The sequence below is a fragment of the Falco rusticolus genome, chromosome 5 (genome assembly GCF_015220075.1).
Source record: "Falco rusticolus isolate bFalRus1 chromosome 5, bFalRus1.pri, whole genome shotgun sequence".
Taxonomy (NCBI): domain Eukaryota; kingdom Metazoa; phylum Chordata; class Aves; order Falconiformes; family Falconidae; genus Falco; species Falco rusticolus.
In genome coordinates this window covers 47,168,932-47,189,991 of record NC_051191.1, presented here as the reverse complement: position 1 = coordinate 47,189,991, position 21,060 = coordinate 47,168,932, and the positions used below count along the sequence as shown (strand labels likewise).

Sequence of the window (21,060 nt, the reverse complement as noted above, 5' to 3'; positions counted from 1 at the left end):
CACGCAGCTGAACAACCACTTGTGCAGCACCATGGAAGGTGCTCTGAGGAAGGGAGGAAGAAGCAGTTCTGTGGCAGAGGAACAGCTGGATTGCTTATTTAAGATGCCATGCCAGCTTAAAAAGGGCTTCTAAAGTTTAAACCAGCATCTACCACCAACACTTTTTTTATTCCCCACTTCTTAGATAATATCAAATAAATGAATTTGTTTAAACCAAGGAATTGAACGTGACACGTACACAAAAAGGGAAGTCAGGGAAGAAGAAAGCAATGATCTACACAAATTGGGTGTGCAACACCAATTATTGCTTAATGGCTTTTGTAGGTGAATATGGAAGCTTTGATCATCTTTGAACCTTTAAGGAAGATACTGTGAGCCAGGGTTTTGAACTGGATGAAATTGTGTTCTCTACAGAATCAGAGAGGACAAATCTGGTAAAGTAAACACAGGAGAAGCCTGTGAGGCATGAGGCAAAACCCCCTGATCTAGCGCACACAGCAACAAAATCAGAACAAAAGGAGAAGAAATAAGATAAAAGCAGGGGCAAAGCATGTATTATTGTCTGTCCTAATATTTCACACTCCAAGTGGAACATTTTTTGTTCAGTTTATTTACTTTTGGTTTCTCAACCGGAAAGAACAACTGGACTGCATTAACCATGTAACATTCATAACTCTAATCAACTCCTTTGGCTTTTTCAAAATCTGTTACATTTAATTATGTTTCTATAAGTGCATTAAATAACTAAATTTAAAAGTTGGCCCCATTTTTGGAGATTAAGCATCCCCCAGTCCTGTGGGGATTGCTACATATGGGGCTGCTTGCACAATGAGATACTTTCACTAGGGAGCTTGCACTTGGTAGATTTCCTAGCAATTGTTTACCACCCTTCAGAACTTAAGAGCAAAGGCGGTGCCATTGGCAACTGAATTGACGTAATGGTTTGCTGCAGCAAAATTGGCAGTGTTTCTTCTGCTGTAAGTCCCAGCCCTCCCCCTGCAGCTGTGCAGCCCTACCACTTCCCTCACCAAAGGTCCAGTGTTTGTTGCATCATTCCAAAAGTCGTTTTGTTTACTAAAATTGCAGTGTTTTCTTAGCTTTTCTTAAAATTATTATTTTTAAAAAAATTATTTAACACAACAGTAGAAAACTTCAACTGCACTGCTGAGAGCCCCAGCAATTGTTATTACTGGCAAACTTGTGCTAGGGGCACACGTCATAGCTGCCCAATGGAGCAAAGCAGCTTGGTGGTCCCAGGAGGGCTCACAGAAACACCCCCCTCTTGTTCCCAGGATCAGAGCCTTAGGCGACCTCTCCCAGCTGAGCTAGTCTTGCATGAACTATCCTCATGTGAGGGGAAGCGATGCAGCTGTCTGCCCTGTCTGCCCAGGGTAGCTCTTTGCTAGCCTTACTGAGGGGGACAGGGCCAGCTGGCCTCAGACCGTGTCAGGGTGGCACAATTATTGTTTTCAGGACCAAAGCTTTACTTCTGTACAGCACTGCATCATGCAGATGTGCTAACTTGTTTCTCTGATTGAGAGATTTCTAGTACAATACTGCATTGTACCATGTAAAACAATACACATTCCTACAGCTATCCCAGGAAAACCGAAACCTCAGGCCAGACTAGATAAAGCAGAATACTAACGCAGTCATAAAACTAAACCTGAAGTGACAAAGACTCTTGTCTAGGCATTAATCTATACTTCTGTTATTAACAGGCTTACTGTTTATTACCAGCATTTTTCCACCAGCTTAATTGCTCCCCTCCCCATCTCTGCCCCCAGGATCATTTCAGTATCTCTTTGGTGTACACGCCACATAATGCTTACTATTTGAAAAAACACAGAAGTGAAATTTGTCTCCGATGTCTGTAAGATTAACTTGAAATGTTTTGTAATTGAAATTTTTACTACATAGGAGCCAAGCAGCTGTTAGACTGAGGTATCATTAAAAGGAAGATGCAGTCTGTATTGACAAGATATCCATTCTCTTCACATCTGGGATATTTATCAATAGAAATAATACAATTAATTGGGAAAAAATACATGCAAGCACCTCCTGCTGGTAGTTGTTCACTTGTTTCCCCTCCTACATCACAACAGACCCAGGTTTAGCTTACAGACAAATAATCTGAAAACTGTCATTTACACCCGAGGCCCCAGCACCTCGTTCATCCCAAGCAAATGCAACCTCTCTCTGTCACTGTTGTGTAACTCAGGGTTCTTGCATACACATAGCTTCCAGCAAGAATAAAATAACAGAGCTCAATGCTTTCCAAAGATGCAAGATTAACAACACTAAAAATGAAAGAGCAAAGCAGAGCAGCTTTAGTTGGTAACGTGAGGTTAATGCCAGTAATTTCAAGGTCAAGACAAAAACATGTCAGAAACACTGCACAATTTGGTGAGAATGTTATGTATAGGGGTTTTCCCCTGTGAACTAGCATGTATTTCACAGGACTTGCTTTTAATCTACCACATAATCTGTTCCTCAAAAAGACAAGTCTGTCCTGTTTTGTGGAAAATAAATAGGTTGTATTTCAAGCTGATAAACTTTTCACAAGTTCCAATGATTTTTTTCAATTCTTTAAAACATCTGAATTAAAAATGAAATGCTGTTTCAAGTCAAGCAGAGATAAATCCACAATGTCTACCGCAATCCCATAAATACCTTCATGTATCTGTGCAACACCCAGTCATAAAGGGACCTAAGCAGCACAGACCTGCTCATATTATACTGGAGCAGAACCATACCCTAAACAGTGAAATGCACCTATTTTTTTCCCCAATGTGCAGAAGAACCATAAGAAACATGTAAACTTGCTCAAAAAATATTAAAAAACTGCTTTCAAGTCTGTTATAAATAACTACTGTTCAGACAATTGAGCTACTTCCTCTGGCTACTTTGACAAAGTTAACCTTGGTCAACCCTTCAGCTAGAGATACTGCTATCTTTGTGCAGACATCCTCATGTCCGTATTTACAAGGTCACACAAACAGAAGCAGTCTGCCCTTGCCCAGCTTTGCTAAACAAAAGAGAAAATATGTCTTTCTTCATTGGTATCAGCACTGTCACAAATGTCAGAACATATAAAACTTCAACTCAAACACAGTAAAAACCACAATCCACAAAACCAGGTCTTTGCTAAAGGCACCTCGGTGAAGACAGACCAGAGGTGCTCTGGTTTAGTGGCCGTGTATCCTTTTGCTGCTACACGGAGAATTTGGTTTTCTGGTAAAGACAAGCACCATTCCAGTAATTTCTGCCATTTCCATAATTTCAGGTTCACTGAGATCTATTACTTGTTTCAATTACACTGTTATTTTAGCTGGAAGACCAGGATGACTTATTCCAATTTATATCAGTTACCAATAATAATACAAAAATTTATTGTCATGTTTCATCTCCTGTCCCGTTAATGCACTGACAGATCGCATCAGTAACTTTGGAAGAACGAAAAAATGCTGAAAACCAAAGCCTAAAATTAACTAAATTGAAACTATTTTAATTCTTGTACCTCTCAAGGAAAGGCAGTGAGAGGATAGTATTTCAGTTTACTTAAAGTTTCTGAAGGTGTAGCTGAGCTGAACCAAGCAAGAGTAACGTTCACTCTGATTAACAGTTAACTGTCTTGAGGACAGCAGAATCCCCACCAGCTGCACCCTTAAGCCCAAAGTGCTCAAATACCAGACACGTTTATTATAGTGTTTTTGCTTCTGTGCATCACTTCACAACGGGCAGCATTCCTTACAAGTCAGGGTGAACTGTATTAGAAACTACAAATTCATATGGTATTACTGAAATTTACTACATGTGACCAGGCTTCCTTTCTGCTGGTCCATTTAAAAATAAACTTAAATTTTCAAAATTAGATTTTGAATGTGAACAAAAGTGAACTAGAGCAAAGTCTGTCTTATTTCCAGAAACCCATCTCTCATTCCCTCTACTCTGTAATTACTCTAGCCAAGGGTAACTTTTCATTACATAAATACAAAATAAGCTATAAAAAGCTTATGTGGCCTGTTTGAAATCACATGGTTTTAAAATCATTACTTTATAAAGACTTACCTTGCTGAAAGAATGAAGGATCTCTCTACGCTTTCAATGTTCAGTTCATTCTGATATGCTTCCTGGGTTGGCTTTCTAACCTTCAGTCAAAAGAGGAAATACGACATTCAAACTGAAATAGTACTTTTATAGTTGCTTTATTTTTAATTACTTCAAAAATTCTTACATTTTTATTGCAGAAGGGGTACATTGGAGGGAAAGATCTCAAAAACTGGGGATCATACAGCAATCCAGAGGGCCCAGCTACAGTAAGATTATGTGCAGCCTACCATTTTAATTGACTGTGGCCCCACACAAGCACTGGAGATGTACAGAGGAATGAAGCTCAAGAGCTGTCAGACACCTCCCACTGTGCTTCAACATGCCCAGGCCCGTTGCCCTCTAAGCACCTTCTGCAACTGGGCAAAAAAAAGGCACTGCTGCAGGAGAAGATGTAGCTCACCAGCGTACCCCAGAGTGAGCATGTGCCTCATACCCCCAACGGCTGGATCACCCTGCCAATCCCTTCTGAATAACAAAGTTTCAAACATGAGGAGGTTTAGAAGTTAGGAGCAGTTCTCATCCACCACAAGACACCTGCTGGCAAAAGAGATTTTGCAGCTCTGTCTGCGAAAGCCTGTACCTGGGCACCAGATCTGCACTGCAGCTGGACTTGGTGCTGTTCTCTGACAGGACCAGAGACAAGTTACTTGATGCCTAAGGTGACAGTTTGCTATTCCCACTAACTGTCATGTCAGAGACTATGTCAACATATGGTCATGCATGTCCCTTATCCCTACCCAGGGGCGCTCAGGGCTTAACTTGGATGCTTTTCACAAAGGCTCAGAAACAAAAGCTGTATCTTCCCTCACAGTTAGCAGATCTCTGTAAACCATGGAGATCTGATCCACCAGAAGCTTATCAGGCAGAGGTGCCTAACCTCTGGGTGTGGGCAATAAGAAGCAGTTGCAAGACAAAAGTGAGGCAGTCTAAACAAAATCCAACACAAAAATTAAGCAGGCAGAGTATTTCAGCGTAGAACGATACTGGATGAAATGCAGGTGAGATGATCCTGTGGCAACAGAGTTTATTAGGGAAACCTAGATAACAATACCACAGGCCACATTTGCAAGAAACATTAAGCCTGCAGGACTGCTCTGGAATATAAGCATCTTTAACATCTCTTTCCAACAATAAACACAATTGTGTTTTGAAAATCTGAAGGCCTGAGTTTAAATAGATTTGGAGAAAGAGTAATTTTAACAAGTGACTCACCTTCATTCCAGCCAATGACAACATGTTGTTGAGTTTATACATCCCTGACTGAACTGGAGTAGTATACAACAAGGCATCATTGAACTGTGATATAGAAACAAACTTTTTAATGACTAAAGACTATTTAGAGACAGATAATTTCAGATACACTTTACTGGAAGTACAGAACTCATACAGCACTGAGATCAACTGTCCAGAAGGGCATTTTCTACTTCCTATTATTCCACTTAGAACCCAAGAAACATTTTCATGTATGAATTTAGAGAACAGTAGGTGTCTAGTTATATCCTCCTTGTGTAAATATACATTTGGCACATGAGTAAACAGTGCACGAATGTCAAAGAACAGGCTGTCAAAAAGGACACAAATATTGAGTCTCATGTACACAGCTATAACGTATAACAAATTACTTCAAAAGGACATTACAATTAACCGTTCAAAACAATGCAAAACCATTAACCATTCAAAAAAAGTTCCAGAAACTCAGAGACAGCAGAATTAAGATTAGCAATTTATGATTATAAGGACAAGCATCCATATGTACCATGTGAATTTTACCAGTTTAAATGTGCATCTACTGTTTATTTCCTGTTCTACCAGACTGGATTTATTCAGTGCACTTACTGAACAGCATTTAAGATTTTTTTCTATTTTCTGTGTTGTTTAACACACAGATCCAAACTTCATTTACTGCATGTAAACACAGACCAGAAACTGAACTGTCTCATATAAAGTTTTTGCTATCAGGTTCTTTGCAAAATAACCAAATGTTTCACGAGCCTTACTAAATCTTCACAACGTGATCAATGGAAAAAATCACTGCTTAAGTGTCTAAAGGTATAAAAACTGGCCTACATGATTTATATCTAAAAAAAACCCAAACCACCAAAAAAAACCCAATACCCAAACCCCAAACAAAACCACAACAAAACCCCACCACCCCAAAAAGTAAAAACAAAGAAATCCCTGCTAGAGCCACTGAAATTAGCAACATCTGACTAGTCTAGCTTGAGATAGCACCAGATTTTAGAGAACATTACCTTAAGTGATACAATTTGCAGATATCTCAGTGCTTTATACGCTACAAAATCATCTCCAGAGCATAAGACAGGTGCTTGCAAGCTCAAAATACATTTTCCACGACTGCCTAGGGAAATACTTATTTGTACTACAGTAACTACAAGATAGATTTCAGCCAGGACCACGGACCAATAATGCCACAAATTACACTGGGCAACAGCTGCTTTACTATCTAAACAGAAGAGATAAAAACAGGTTCAAGTGGAAACAGAAACTTCAGAGATACACAGAAGTTTCAAAACAGTAGCAGAGACAGGAAGTGAACCCAGCACCTAACTTCCAGCCCAGTGCTCCGCGCAGGATGCAAGTGGGCTCGTGCAGGGGAAAGAGAGGAAGAGGAAAGATGGAAGGAGGGAGGGCGGGAGGGATGCAATAGCTGCAGCAGAGTTGTAATTTCTAAGACCTGGTAAGGCTAAGTGGGATGGAGTAACTGTGTTAGTTTTTGCACTACCACAGATGATGTCTCTTCATAAATGAGCTCAACTTCTAAACGAGCGTTGTTCAAACCAGTACATTTTAGCAAGAAAGTTTTCTATTAAAATTAGTACATATGCAACACATGATCTCTCTAAATTAGAACTAAGTAGAACAGTAACAACTGCTCATTTTTTCCACTACCTGAAGGTACCAGTTAGTTACGTTTGCAGTGTAATGTTTCAACCACTTCAAATTACAGTAGCATTAGGCACACAGCAACACACTCAGCATCTTACCAGAAAAAACATTCGTGGCTGCATGACTTTCCGGGACAGCTTCATCAGTGTTCCCTCTTTCAAAAAGACCTACCAAATTAAAACAAGTAATTCAAACCCTAGTTTTTCAGGGCACAAGCTGTACAAATGAGCTTTTTCATCACCATTACTATTACTACGCAAGAGGTGATTCAGAAGTTTTGGGATTTAAGGTTCCCTTTCTGAGAAAGGCTGTTCATCCTTAGGTTTCTCTTAAAAGTGAGTATGAATGGCTGCATTACAGTTTTCCATGCTGCACTTGAAACCCTGACAAATACAAGGTTAAGGTTGAGGAAAAAGCCTGACTGCAAGATCTGGCAAAGAATTGTATTCTAAAACGTGTAAGTTTTCATCAGATAAACATCTAAGAATAACCCTACACATATGGAAAGAGTATTCCTCTGACTGTTAGAACCAAATAATTAAGTGATGGACCATTTTCCTTTTCTGTATATGCCAGCTTCAGTACTTTTCTTGCATATCATCTGTGCTGCACCTTTACTGCAGTGTGCTGAATGCCATCTGGAGGACCTACCCTTCCTGGCTGTACAATCTCATGGTGTCCATTTAAACTGTACTGAATCTGCATGAGTTTCTGAAAGTTATCCTACAGGGAGAAAAAGCAAAAGGTAAGTAATTGCCCTTGCATCCATGACTTCCCCCCTTTTCCCCCTCCAACCACCCACCCCCAACTCAAAAAAAAAAAAAAAAATAGAGAGAGAAAAAGCTTGAATCAACCAGCTTCATAAGTCAAAATACTCACTCCTTGCTTCATGATGTCATTGGCATGGTTTGCAACTTCTATGACAACAGCTAGAGCATCTGAAGGATGAAGAAATGATGCTTCGGTTATACAGACTAGTTAGCATTGGTATTATGTAAAGCACAGGTACAATATTGCCCTTCCATATCATGCTAAAATTCAGGGACCTGATTTACAGTCACTGCCTTCAGGAGCACTTCCCATAGATCCTAGAGTCTTTGGATCATGGTTTACTAAGTGTGCCCCAGCAAGTCACTGCTTCAACCAACAGCGTCAATCATTTCTTACAGCTAATCAAAAACAGTGTACAAGCAAAATTAAATTCTAGTTTCTCACACAAAGAATTAGTCTAATTTCAGTATCTCTACTTACAGCAGAAAAGTTACATCGTTTTAACTGAGGCTGTATAGAGATTACGTTTTTTCCATTTTACACAACTGCCTCCCGTGCCAGTCATGGAAGGCTACCTAGAAAAATTATCCCAATCTTTGCAATTTGTTTCTTCTGCCTTTGGTTTTCCTGCACCTCAAGATAACAGTATAAAGTATAAATTTCTAAATTTCAAACTTAGTAGAAAAAAATATCTCTGAAAGAGAAAAGTTAGCAAAGACGAGTGATTTTATTAAGTCCTGATATTTAATAGCAACTTGACTGTAATCTATGCTGAAGTGTAACTGCAAAAAGGGGTTACATAGAAGGGTTAGTAAATTACTGAAGAGTGAGTATATATGACACAATCCATCCAAGGATCTTATCCAAAAACCTGTGACTTACTTAAGTAGAATTAGAAAAAGACGACTCATTTAACTGAAAGCTAGAACAACTGCTCTGATAAAACCAGTCTTTAAAGCTTTTAGCACCTTCTGAGTAACTGAAGTGCAGTCAGGCACTTCAAATAAAGGAACTACATTTGCTTAAAAGTCCACAGAGAAGCCTGGTAGGTAAACCCAAAGCCTTAGGTTTTTTTTCCAGTTAATCATTAGAGTATTAGTACTGTAGGATGTATATACTTCCTTTACTGTTGAGGTCATAGTCAGAAAGAAGGCATGTTAAAAGATACAGCTTTCTGAACTGAAAGGTTCAAAAGGTCATGAAGCCATGTAAGACTAAACTGTGCAAACAAAAAGCTTCTCCTAAGTCAACCTAAGGAGAATTTTTGTTCAAGATTTTCATGAACCAAGGCAATGCAAGCACAGGAGTCAAATAGTTAAAAGGCATAGCACATATCGAGCATTTGATCAAAATTTAAGTTTAGATAGAGATGTCATGATGCCAACTGAGCCTGCTGAAACATAGCTGGTGGCCTCCTACTAGGAAATGTTGGAGCTGCTCCAGCCAAAACACTCCCCAGCTCCCATCCACTTGGAAGAAAACGAAGGGAAATTTAGCTAAATTCACAAAGACAGGAATGAGTACCTGAATTTTTTGTTATACTTTCCTTCATCTATCAGTTATTATATCCATTAAAAACTTAAAATTTTACTGACTGACTTCAAGAAAGATTGAAGAATGTTAGAGAAAATTTGCTGGTTATTTGAAGGGAAAGTTCCACAATCTCAGGGCCACTTACGCAGCCAACACTAAATTAATCTAAACAACAACAGAAAATAATCCATAGGGTCAAAGTCCATAAACAAAGTGGGTTTTGGCAGGGAGAAGCATTCCACTTCTTATACCCCTTAGCTGGAGTGATGTATGCAAATGAAGGTCATCAGGAAGAATTGTGTTGTTTGGGTTTTTTTCCAAGAACACTAACCATAACCAAACTCAGTCTCCCCCCACGCTGCAATGGAATTAAACAACTAAGCGAAGTTACAACTAAGTTAAGCTTAATTCTCACAGGATAGGTCTTGGTGAGTAAAGGTCAGATTTTCTTTTCTTACCCAGTTTCAAAGATAGACTACCAAACATGTCAAATGCATAAAATTAACAGTTATTGTTACAACTAAGCTTCTGCTTTTATCTTTGACATATGAAGTGAGAGAAAAATACTATGGAAGGTACAACCACAAAAAATGCAGAAGCTGGAGAAATCACAAGAAAATATAAAGTAAATATATATTTAAGTTGCTCACTTTTTAAGTGGTCAATTATTTAATGTGCAGTGCAAGCATCAGTTTGTTCACAGCCGTAAGGAGTACAAGACAAACTTTTCTGTCTCTTAGAGAGTCATCATTTAAAATATTTTGGCTTATGTTTTTCAATATAATCAAACAAATATGGCTAAATTTCCTAGGAATTGTATTTACTCACAAGTTTTACAGTACTATACCAGCAGACAAAGCTGTAAGAAAGCAAACTTGGCTCAGTGCATTGAAGGCACTCATTTATTACAGTCCAATGAACTACATCTGCACAACCCTCCTAAAGATAATGGGCTTTGCACAAATGTCACTAAAGAGACTGGAATAAGTGACAGGGGCTCATGCAAATGAAACTGAAACACTGGCTGGCAGCATTTTTAATACTGCTGAGGCACACACATGAAAGGAGGAAACAGTCTGAATGTCCATTGCATTGCTACACTCAAGTTAAACCAGCTTAATCCCAAACTACCATGAAACATGTAGCACTGTCCTCTTCCATCACCTTCTATTCCTTCTCCCTTCCCCTTACCTCCTCTTGCCCCACATGCATGCAAACTTGTGGAAGTCACTTGAGTTTGTGCAACTTGTGACAAGTCAAACTGGAGAACTCCTCAGGGTAAATATAACCCAGAGCAGCTCCTTGATCTTGTTCACTCCCACCACACAAACACTTGTCCTGGCACAAAGAGTGAGGAGGCAGCCAGAAAGGCTCATAGCTGGGGGAGACCAGCTGGTAGACCAGACTGCCTATCATAAAAGGTCTACAGATGGAAGGACTGTCTCTTTCAGTGGCAGTGCCTCAAATATCTGCTTCAGCTGCCCGTGGAACTTCACTCTTATCTCTTGGTTTCCACTCAAAAGTAAGCTGATACAAATGTCAGCTCCAAACGTTTTTGAAACACAAGTCTGCAGTCTTTCAGTATCCTTGCTGAGAAACTTAGAACTAAATAGAAAATGTTTCTATTACTGGCTAAGCACTTTGCATGCATATAACATTTAGAAACATTACAATAAGTATGTAAGCTGTTATTTCTTTAATCTAAAGAGACATTTACCTTGAGTATCCCTATAGTCTGCAGATTCTTCTAAAAGATTCTTTAAATAATCTGTATTAAAAAAAATAGATAGTTTTGTTAAAGAAATAAACAGCACCAGAAAGTAGAAAAGCCCACCTTTTTCCGGTAAATCTGCTTTTCAGGCAGATCTATGCCACAAAGATCTACTACTTAATCTTTTAAATCTGTAAAAGCAATAACAAAAGGAAAACTCGTGCTTCCATAACTAAAGTATATCATAATACCTTGCTCAGGGAAGAGAGGGTTATTGAAGCACTGGCCTTCCCCAAAGACAAATGGTATGTTGTATATATTATTCCAGAACAAAACAAGCAAGTGAAAAATATTTATTGTGCAAAATATTGCAATATTTAAGCTGATGCAAAAATTTTTAATATTATAGATATTTGCCTGAGCACCAAACTTGTCTATAGAAGCGAAGAAAAAAGTAGCCCATTACAGAAGATCTGGTTATGATTAATATTTTTCAACAATGAAAGTATTATACCCCCCCCTAAAGTTCAGTGATTTTTGGTTTTCAGTTACAAACTTAGTTCTTCAACCACAAGATGGCACCCTCAATCCATGCAAGTCTTGGGAGTTTTAAAATTTATTTTACTTAGTTAAAATTAGCTCCAAGTGTATGACTATACAAGAAAACATCCCCCTCGAGTTCCCATTCCCTGGTCAAGCGCCTAGTTCACCAGCAAGTACTGTATCCTGACAAAGATTAACATATATCCTCAGTAAAAATTCAGTCATCTATTCTCTACATGCTACAGCTTTGAAGTACTTAAAATTGAAAGAAATCAAATCAAAAACTTTCAAAGAAATATACGTGTTAGATTGATAATATCAACAAAGACTGTTTTATAATTACCTTTTAAATGAGGTATTAAGATTCTGGCAGATCTACCAAAACCTAATCATGTGTGACCTAGCAAGCGTTCGATTTTGCTTTGCAGTTGTACAAGTTTCATGCAGGGGTGAAATAATTCAACTCCCACATGCTTGCCCTACCCAAATTCATCCTTTTACTCAAGAAGAATCAGGAGCCAACTGTTCCTGCCTTCCTAAGAGGTCTTGCTTCATGCATGCCCCTCAGAGACTGCTCAGTGTACTGTAATCTTTTCCTTATGCAAGAAAAAGGGAATTATGAAACATGTTTCTGCGGTAGAAATGCTACAAAGAGTGAAAACCTTGTCACAGTTAATGAAAGCTTTGAGAAAAACAGAACTACGGGAAGAGAAATATTTGGCACTAAAATTTTATTTTTTGGCAAAGACCTAAGGGAGGATCCAAGAGAGAAGCATGAAAAGCAGGTTGGGGTGAAGGAAGAGGAACCAGATGGGGTCTCCTGCAGGGAAGTGGGAAGGGAGCACTGGGAGGTCTGGCTGGCTGGGCCACAGGAACACCCACAGCTTTCTGCTCTCCTCAGAGTTTTGTCTTATCTTTAGCAGGCACTGGTCAACGTGTGATCTTTTAAGACAAGTCTGATATGGCACCAAAACCTCACTAGCTGTGCTCCATAAATATTGCAGTTTCACATCCCTCAAGATCTTGTGCTGTAGTAGCTACCAGACACTCCAGTGCAATGTTTAGGTGGACGCATATTCCACTAAAACCAAAGGTCATCTTGCTTCACCCTGGGTGATGCTGGTAAGAAACTGGTGTGAGAGTTAAAAAATAAATCAACAGGAGGTATTCTGAAAGGAACTGAGAAGACTTTACATTGTTTTTAACTTGGTTTGACCTGGAAGAACCCATCACACACATAATACCAGCTGCCCTCTCCTGTCCTGCCTGCCCATGGGCGCTCTCTCAAGTCAGATCTGTGCCATACTGCCCAGGCAGAGCACTCCTGGGACTCCACCATAAAGCAATCAAGCTAAAGCTTTACAATTCCAAATAGATCTTCATCAGGGTCAGCACAAAGGACTGCAGTGGGAACCTCCCAGTATAAGAATGAGCGTCTACAGCTTACACAGAAATACCAGCTTCTTAAAGCTACTAACCACACACTCACCCCTACAGGCTGGGAGCAAGAGGTGAGGTGGGTATAATTTACTCATCTGCAAAACATACTGCTGGCACTGTAAGTAAATGTCCCTAGTACATGGAAACATTCAATTTAGCATCCAAAGTGACTGCAGTGGAAACTTAAAACCAGAGATCCAACATGGGAACTAACTGTTTCTTGGCATATTCATGCTTTATGACTTGTTCCCCAAAACAACATGTTATATCCCTCAAAATATTTTTTGATGGCTGTATTCCAGCATTTTAAATCATATGATCAGTGAATAAAAGAGGGAAAATTAGATATTTTTCACTTAAAATTCTGTATTTAAAATGGAAGGCAGCTTTTACATTATAAGACTGAAGCAGCCAATAAAAGTTGCAACTGTAAAATCTTGACAGTGATAAATACATAACTTCATCTTGATACTCTCTATGAACATCTAGTAAGTGGACCTCAGTTCATAGCTAAAACTCAGCTTCAGAGAAGCATCAGAACAGATATTTTTAGTCTCTTCTGTGGATACACACTGGAAGTTTTGTGCTTACAAAAACTTTCTGGAGGTACTGGCTTAAACTATACAGACAAGCAGATTTCAGACATGAGTAACATTGCAGTAAAAATTTAGCAAAAATATTCCTAGATAAAATAAATACAGAGTCAAATATTAAGGTGGAATGGCATCTACTGTTTTGCCAAAAAAAAAAAAAAATCTTCCCCTCTGAAATGTGCTTTAGTTGTTCAGACCAGGAAGACCTTAAGCATACCTTCAGAAAGGCAGAGTTAGAAATTAAAATCCATAGCTCTGCTGGATACTCCAAAACACAACAAAAATCAACACAAAAGCACGTAACTACTGTTCCTGTGATGAATAAAATTTCCTTATGCCCTGCTTCTACCCCACAGCGGCCAGCAAGTCTCTCTTCCTTCTCACTGGGGGGCAGTGACTATCACTTCTCCTGCTAAAAACTCTCCTCTGATTCATTAACTGCTTTTTGTCTCAGGTTGTCTGATTTAATTAAGTTAAACTCAGAGCAATCGCTCCCCAACACATAATGGACTCAAGTCTGACAACTCTGTTTCTAACCTGCAAAGCAGCAATGCATCCCCCTCAGCATCCCCTCACTATACCCCAGTTAAGGATAACAAAAGACTCACTCTCTGCAAACCTATGTTGAGAAAGAGAGGCACTTATCATGTGACAATGAAGAGCCTGTTCGTATGGTACAGTCTCAAGTCACCTACTCAAATCAGAGCGTTTTGGAAGGAATCACCTCTACTTCATTTCTGTTAGAAATCAGAGGCCTCTAATTAACCTCCCCAAAACCCATCTAGTATTTGCTGTATAGAGCTCGGGGCTAATACATGGCAGAAGTTAAAGTTCACTTGCTGGACTGGAGAAGCTGTATAATTAAACAGAAACACAGCTGAGCTGCGCCTCTCCTTCGCCGATTTATGAGCCCACCTGCTCCTGCTTTTGTTCGCACAAAAGTAACTCCACTTCAAAGCACAGCAACCATCTTGTGATGTGACCATGTAGCAGCAGGTTACCAGTACAAAGCTGTCCCACTGACACAGAACATCTAAATAGGAAGAAATCCCTGCTGACTCAGGCCTAGCAGCTTCGTTTCCTGGATTATTTTTGCTCCTCTGCTCTTACCCATTGCCCCCTCCTCCCTCGCCCACAGGTCCCCCCATCTTCAGACTGGGCAGCTGCTGCGTTGCAGTGTCTCACCCACTGCAACAACAGGTTCAAGTGTTTTGTGCATCATCCAAGTGTTTTGCAGCACATGTTTACGAAGAGATTGCTCAATATTGCACAGAGCTGCTGGAAGGTAACAGAGCAGATGGGTCATCCACAGAAATACAGAAGAGTGACAAGCTCAAGCACAATGAAATGCATGATAGACTGAGCAGACTGAAAAAGAAACAGCCCAAAATAACACTCCCCAGTTCCAGCACAATTAAATTCTTAGTCTGACCTCCTTTATTGCTCCCATAAAACAAGAAAAAATTACTTTTCTAAATCAGCAGCCAGCATTGCAATCCCATTCCTGTCAATAACATTTGCAGCTGTATTTAAAGCTGGGCAGTCACAGTGAGGTCTGCAGACTGGGGACACCCACAGCAACCAATCACCACAGAATGAGTACTAGCCACAATGGCAGTTAATGATCATGAGGAATTCCCTTTCAACATCTGAGTTTTGTTTCAGTGCCATTCACCCCAAGACCTTTCGTTTTGCCATGTATAACTGGCATGGCATTTACTCCATCGTGATCCGCTTTTGAATCTTTTTAATTAAAACTTTTGAACATATCCAAAGCTCCACTGATTTTGGAGTGTATAACAAGCCTATACCATGCCCTGAGTCAGTATCCTTTAAAATAAAGAAATTCCCCAAACATCCTTTTATGGCTTGATTTCATCAATTAAAAGTCACCAAGATCTTCCCCTACAAAGTAGTCCATTTAATAAGGGGTTTTCACCCTTTTTTCAACACCTGTGACTTTATTAAAATGATAAAAGTTAAACCAGTCAATGTTAATATCTTGGTAACTGCTGTAAAACACTTAAGTCTCTATCTCCCACAGCATCACTAGTCTAAGTACTTGCTGGGGAAATGCCAACAAGCTGCTGCAGAGCCAAAAAAAAAAAAGGTCACAGAGCATTTTATTTTGCAGTTACTACATAAACACAGGCTATTTTTAAATGGCTCATCAAGAAGCAATGGCTTTAAAAACAATGCCTTAAGTATTTCCAAATCCTTACAGGAGCCATCCCCCTCTTACAACAAAGATCTCAAAACACTTCACAAAAGAGGGCTCTATCATTGCCCTCCTCTTACAGAAGAGAAAGCACTGCATCCTGGAGATGACTTGCTCAAGGTCACCCAAACATGCCAGTGCCAGAACAGGGTATAGAGCCCAGATTTTCTAGCCCCAAGCCAGCTTTTCAGCCTACAATGCCCCTGTAACAAGTCTTAAGCGCTTACTGGTAAACACATACTAAACATGTGTTTTGCCTTTAAAAGTGAATGGGTTTTACAGACAAAACACCTGGGTGGGGGAGAAATGGAGAAGCTACTTGCAGCAGTTCATAGCTGCATAGACATCCTTCATTTCCTTCTCCTAGCTCAACTTTTCCATACTACCTTTTTCCTTCATTAAAAAAAACCAACAAACCACCAAAAAGACAAAAAACCCCCACGCCAAACCCAAAGCAAAACAGGAGCAATTCCAACCCTCTAAGAAAATTACAGGTTTCTATTACCACAGAAACAAACAGAAACCACCACAGGTTTCACGCTTTCCAAGTACTGCTGAATGTTCCATCAGAGGACACACCACAGCGTTGGGTATGTTAGCTCCCTGCTTGTGCATCTGACAGCAATCAATATTAACACAGAAAACTTCTAAACCCATGCCATGTTTCTAAAAATGCTTCACATATCTGAAGTCAGATAAACATGCTTTACAGATGGTTCCAACTGCCTGAAAACAAGTTTCTGGGACGTGTGAAGACTGGCTTCCCAAGCCTGCAAAAGAGCTTGACTGTACCTGTCAACAGGAGCCTGTATTGGGGAATCCTCTGAACTGGCTTGAGCAGATAGTGCTTGAGGGCCAGACTAGCACAGCGGGGGCTCATCTGAAAGAAACACCCAAAATAAGTAATGATTCTGTGGTAATCAAGGATTCCAGCAAAAGAAAACATACCTACAAACAACTACTGATTACACTGGAGAAGCTTTATCTTAAGAAGGTGCAACTACAGCTAAAACACTGCACTACAAAGCCAGCACCCTGCGTTAAAAGACACTGGTAAGGACTCATACTCTGTGGATTCAAAACAGGTGCTTTTGCTTATGAGGAAGAGAGATGAAGCTTCCCAGAAATAAAGGAAACATCGGTGGCAAGGGCAACATGCTGCTTCGTAATCCCTCAGCGTCCCTTGGGCAGAAAGGCAGAGAGGACAGCAGTGCTCACTGCAGAAGTTTTAATTAATTAATGCAATTATTTTTAAAATTGATTTAATTAAAGTAATTAATCCACACCTCTAAAGACAACACGGAATTACAAGATCCATGCTTCAAAAGTGTTAATTATCTTGAGTTTGCATTCAAAATAATGTGCATCTGAAACACTGAGTCCTTAAAAAAGCATCATCTTCTTCCCATTTTTGCTCACTCTACCTTTGCCCACTGTAAGTAGCCTTTTGAACCACTCATAAGCAAACAGAGCAGGGATTACCCAAGGGGAAGCCCACATAATAGGGGGTAAATTCAGTTTGTGCAGATCAACTGCTTAGGGAGCTTGCTCCTCTTCTCTGATTTGTTTTAAGGAAGTTACATAAAAATCTGGCAATGCTCTTAGGGACAGGAATCAGCTTTCATCTGATTCCTGCATGCACTGGGTTTGAAACTTCCAGAAACACGCAGATGAGAAAATTCACATTTATGTTTTCAACTGAAACACCGTTCCTATGAGTAAGCCACTGCCCTATGACGCGGTAGAGGAATCAACCTGGTTATAATAGGACAGTTAATCAGTGCATAGTATGATCAGAAGACAAAACTGGGGAAAAAAAAAAGCAGGTATAGATTTTGTTAATGTGTCTTTGATATAATTTGTAGCAAGTGCTGCACTTTCTGAAAATCAAGGTCCTTTATCATATCTCACAGCGGTAGCCAAAATTAGTAGTTACTTCACCAAATCTGAATTTACTTCTTTCCACTTCCACCCTACAAAGTCTCAAGCCAAGACTGCAGAAAAAAAAAAAAGCCCCCCAAAAAATTGGAGGATAGTCTCTAAGACCTTATGGAGGATCACAACTGCTGAAAAGCCACAAAATAGGATATGTCTTACAAATGACTACAGTACCTCAAAGTCTTTGACTACTGAAGCAAAACCGGCATTCTTCTTACACTGTTCATCTAATAGTGCAACATTTTTATCAAATTCTTTGATGTAAGTTGAATACATCTTCAAGTAGGGACCCTTTTTAACGAATATATCAGCAATTCTTTGATGTTCGAGCCTAGAAACAAAAAATAGAGCAATTAGAAAGAGCTAAAAAGAGCATACATCTTAACCCTGCTGCAAAACATCTATCTTTTTCACAGTAAGATGTGCTACTTTAGGTTCTGAACAAAAAGCTTACAGTTCAGCAGATAGCCACCCATCTCAGTAGCTGTTCTGAGAAACCTTACCAGGCACACCTCCACACGCTAGTTTAGTGTTAGATTACAACCACTTAAGACACAGTCCGTTTAAAAAGGTCTTGAACTGTTTGAACACTTCAGTACAAGCTGGATTTCTGAGGAGACAGATCTTCAAATTTCAACATGCAGTCTCCATCCTCTAACAGCAAGCATGGGACTGCAGTCTTTACCTATTTCAGTGCCTTTGTCAGTAGGTTTTGTATAGCTGATTTAGATCCATTTAGAGAATGGATTTCAATGGGATTGTGGCTGTCAATCAGCACCGTGTCTGGTTAGTAGATCTGGACTACCTTTAAAATGCAATGTCCACTTCTTATGGCCATGCATAGACCAGAACATTCAATTAAAAATTAAATTTTAAGTAAAAAAGTGTGATTGCTAAAAAAAAATTTATATTGACGTGACTTCTGGACTTTTCTGGATACATCTAAATGGCAAAAAGTACAGCTAAACAGAAAATTATCTCCTGTACTTTCCAAGTCATTTCTGTCATTTAAGAAGGCATGTGAAACACAAGAGTCAAACCATGGTCACATAGAGTCACATAAGCCCCACAAATAAATTTCAACAACATCAAAGGCATGGTATCCCTTTATTGATAGTCACCAGTGAGATAATCGCTCTTCCAGTTCCCTCAGGAGGTCCCGATTGAGTTCGTACAGCTGAGGTAGGTAGTACAGGATCTGATTCAGGATTCTGTCCTCAATCACTGGCTTTCCAAGCTGCCTAGAGGCATGGGCCACAGCATCCCGGAAATCCTGCCGGAGCACAAAGAGGACAGAACCCCCCCGTCCCTGAGCGAACAGCCTTCAAAGCACCAACAGAGACAACGGCATTCTCTCCACAGACATTCCAGGCGCTGCTCCCTATTACCAAAGGCAAGGCGGGTACCATCTGGGTTATGTTTCCCCACAGCCTCAGCTTACTCCCCTGGGCCTGCCCTTAATCCCTTTGGTTTGATGCTGGAGCTTTACTTTCTTGCTTCCGTATGCATAATATGGAAGTTCTTCATTATTTTTACAACATGCCCTTAAGAAACGTGCTTGTACTGCATAAGAGGAAGCTTAGGAGGAAAAAAAGCTTGTATCTGCAAGGGTGTTGCTAGCCTTGAGTATCTTCTTGCTAATATTTGGGTCAAAAAGCAAAAATGTTGTATCAGCTAATACAGTAATAATATTTTTAAATCATTCTAGTTTTCATAAGTTATCTACAAATACCCTTTTGGAAGATGAGCCTTTTGGACAAAAATGTAGGGTCACAACAGCTCTTCTATATACAGGGAAATGAACATCTAACAAAAAGACAGTGTAACTCAGACACATGGGAATAATGAGATTTCAAATGTTAACAAAGATCAAAACCAACACTGGTACCTTCAAAACATTTACAGGGAGACAGAAACCCCTACTTGCACTTGAAGGATCTTCTTATAGCATTTTTATTGTGTAACCAGGCTTATTGGTCCTCATTAAACTATACAGAATTAAAATCTGGGCCCCACACAAGTCAGTATGGCCAGGATTGTATCTACATTGAAACTCAGCATCCATCACAAGAGGTATTTTCCCTGATCACATACAAACAAAATTTTCAAAAAAGGAAATTTTTAAAAAAGGTTAACATTTTCATATTTCACTTGAAAACCAACACTGTCTGAACTTACAAAAAAGAAAATGCAAATTAGGTGGTGCACTGTATTATTGTGTCTCACTTGAATTTGGGCAACAGTGGAAAAAAGACAATCTGCAATAGCTCTTTTCACGTTTGTGGTCTGCTAAAACCTGATAGTGCAAGCACAATCTACATGCATCCTAAAAAAGGTGACCAGCAACATGTTTGTAAGTATAAAGATGAATTACATTTTAAATGTGCAGGGGTTCCATACCTGCCTTTGAAAATCTGTATAGTCCTGGGGGGTGGGGGTGGGGTGGGGGGGGGGGGTGGTGAGGAAAAAAATTAGCTCCCTCTTTCCCCTCCCCAGGTTTACTGCTACAGGTCTTACCAGCTCTCTCATCTGTCCAGCATCTGGCACTATTTAGGGTCTCTCAAACTTAAGCCTCAATTTTCCCTTGCCCTCTCTCCTCATTACATCAGCTCTGGGCAACGTGAGCTCCAGACACACTTTCTTGCTTTGTGACCCTCTGGGTCATGAAGGCTGTGACTGGGCAGAGTTATGACACGAAACTGAAAAGAGATACAGGGCAATGGCTGTGATGGGGGAAGGCTGAGAACTAAATGCAAGGGAGTTAAAAAACAGATGGTGTTATTCATATGGAAATGTTCTGGTTTACATCCTCTGTGCAGACTACAGACACATAGGTTAACTACCAGCTGCATCTTATGGGTTTTCCTGACCCTAGGGCATTGCTTAACACTGAAATGATACATGGAATTACAATGGCAAAAGCTCAAATGAAGCGTTCTGAAGAGCTTCATGTAAAATGCATCATCATATTATGATAATATTCTCCCCCCAACCCCCAAATCACATGCACACACAATACACTGTATGTACTTTGCCATGGGATGAAACAAGAATTTTGTCTGAATGTTATAAGGCTACTTGCATAAGGAAAAGAAAAGCAGTTTTGTCTGTAGCGTAATCAACAACCCAGGCTTTTCCCTGACCAAACAATAAAAGAGCAGGGAACCAGGTTTAAGCACCAGTAGATAAGACAGGAATGTCATTTGTAGTTTAAGAGCATTTATTTAACTTCTAGATATAGAACTCAAAGAGTCTGCAGGATGTTTTCCAAATACAGATTTGGTTTTTCACCA

The 21,060-nt window shown here is 39.7% G+C and overlaps 1 protein-coding gene across 4 annotated transcripts in view; it reads right to left on the bottom strand.

Annotated features, from left to right (window-relative positions):
- Positions 1-21,060, bottom strand: part of FGD6 (FYVE, RhoGEF and PH domain containing 6) — a 74,890-nt gene that overhangs the window by 14,628 nt on the left and 39,202 nt on the right. For 3 of the 4 annotated variants that reach the window (XM_037388862.1, XM_037388866.1, XM_037388865.1), the window contains 9 exons: positions 18,889-19,040; positions 17,942-18,098; positions 16,622-16,709; positions 11,042-11,092; positions 7,900-7,958; positions 7,672-7,743; positions 7,119-7,187; positions 5,326-5,409; positions 4,072-4,151 (listed from right to left, as the gene is read on the bottom strand). In XM_037388862.1, coding sequence (XP_037244759.1) covers positions 4,072-4,151; positions 5,326-5,409; positions 7,119-7,187; positions 7,672-7,743; positions 7,900-7,958; positions 11,042-11,092; positions 16,622-16,709; positions 17,942-18,098; positions 18,889-19,040 — 812 coding nt within the window. The remainder of the gene's footprint in view (positions 1-4,071; positions 4,152-5,325; positions 5,410-7,118; positions 7,188-7,671; positions 7,744-7,899; positions 7,959-11,041; positions 11,093-16,621; positions 16,710-17,941; positions 18,099-18,888; positions 19,041-21,060) is intronic. The other variant, XM_037388867.1, reaches the window with a different exon arrangement.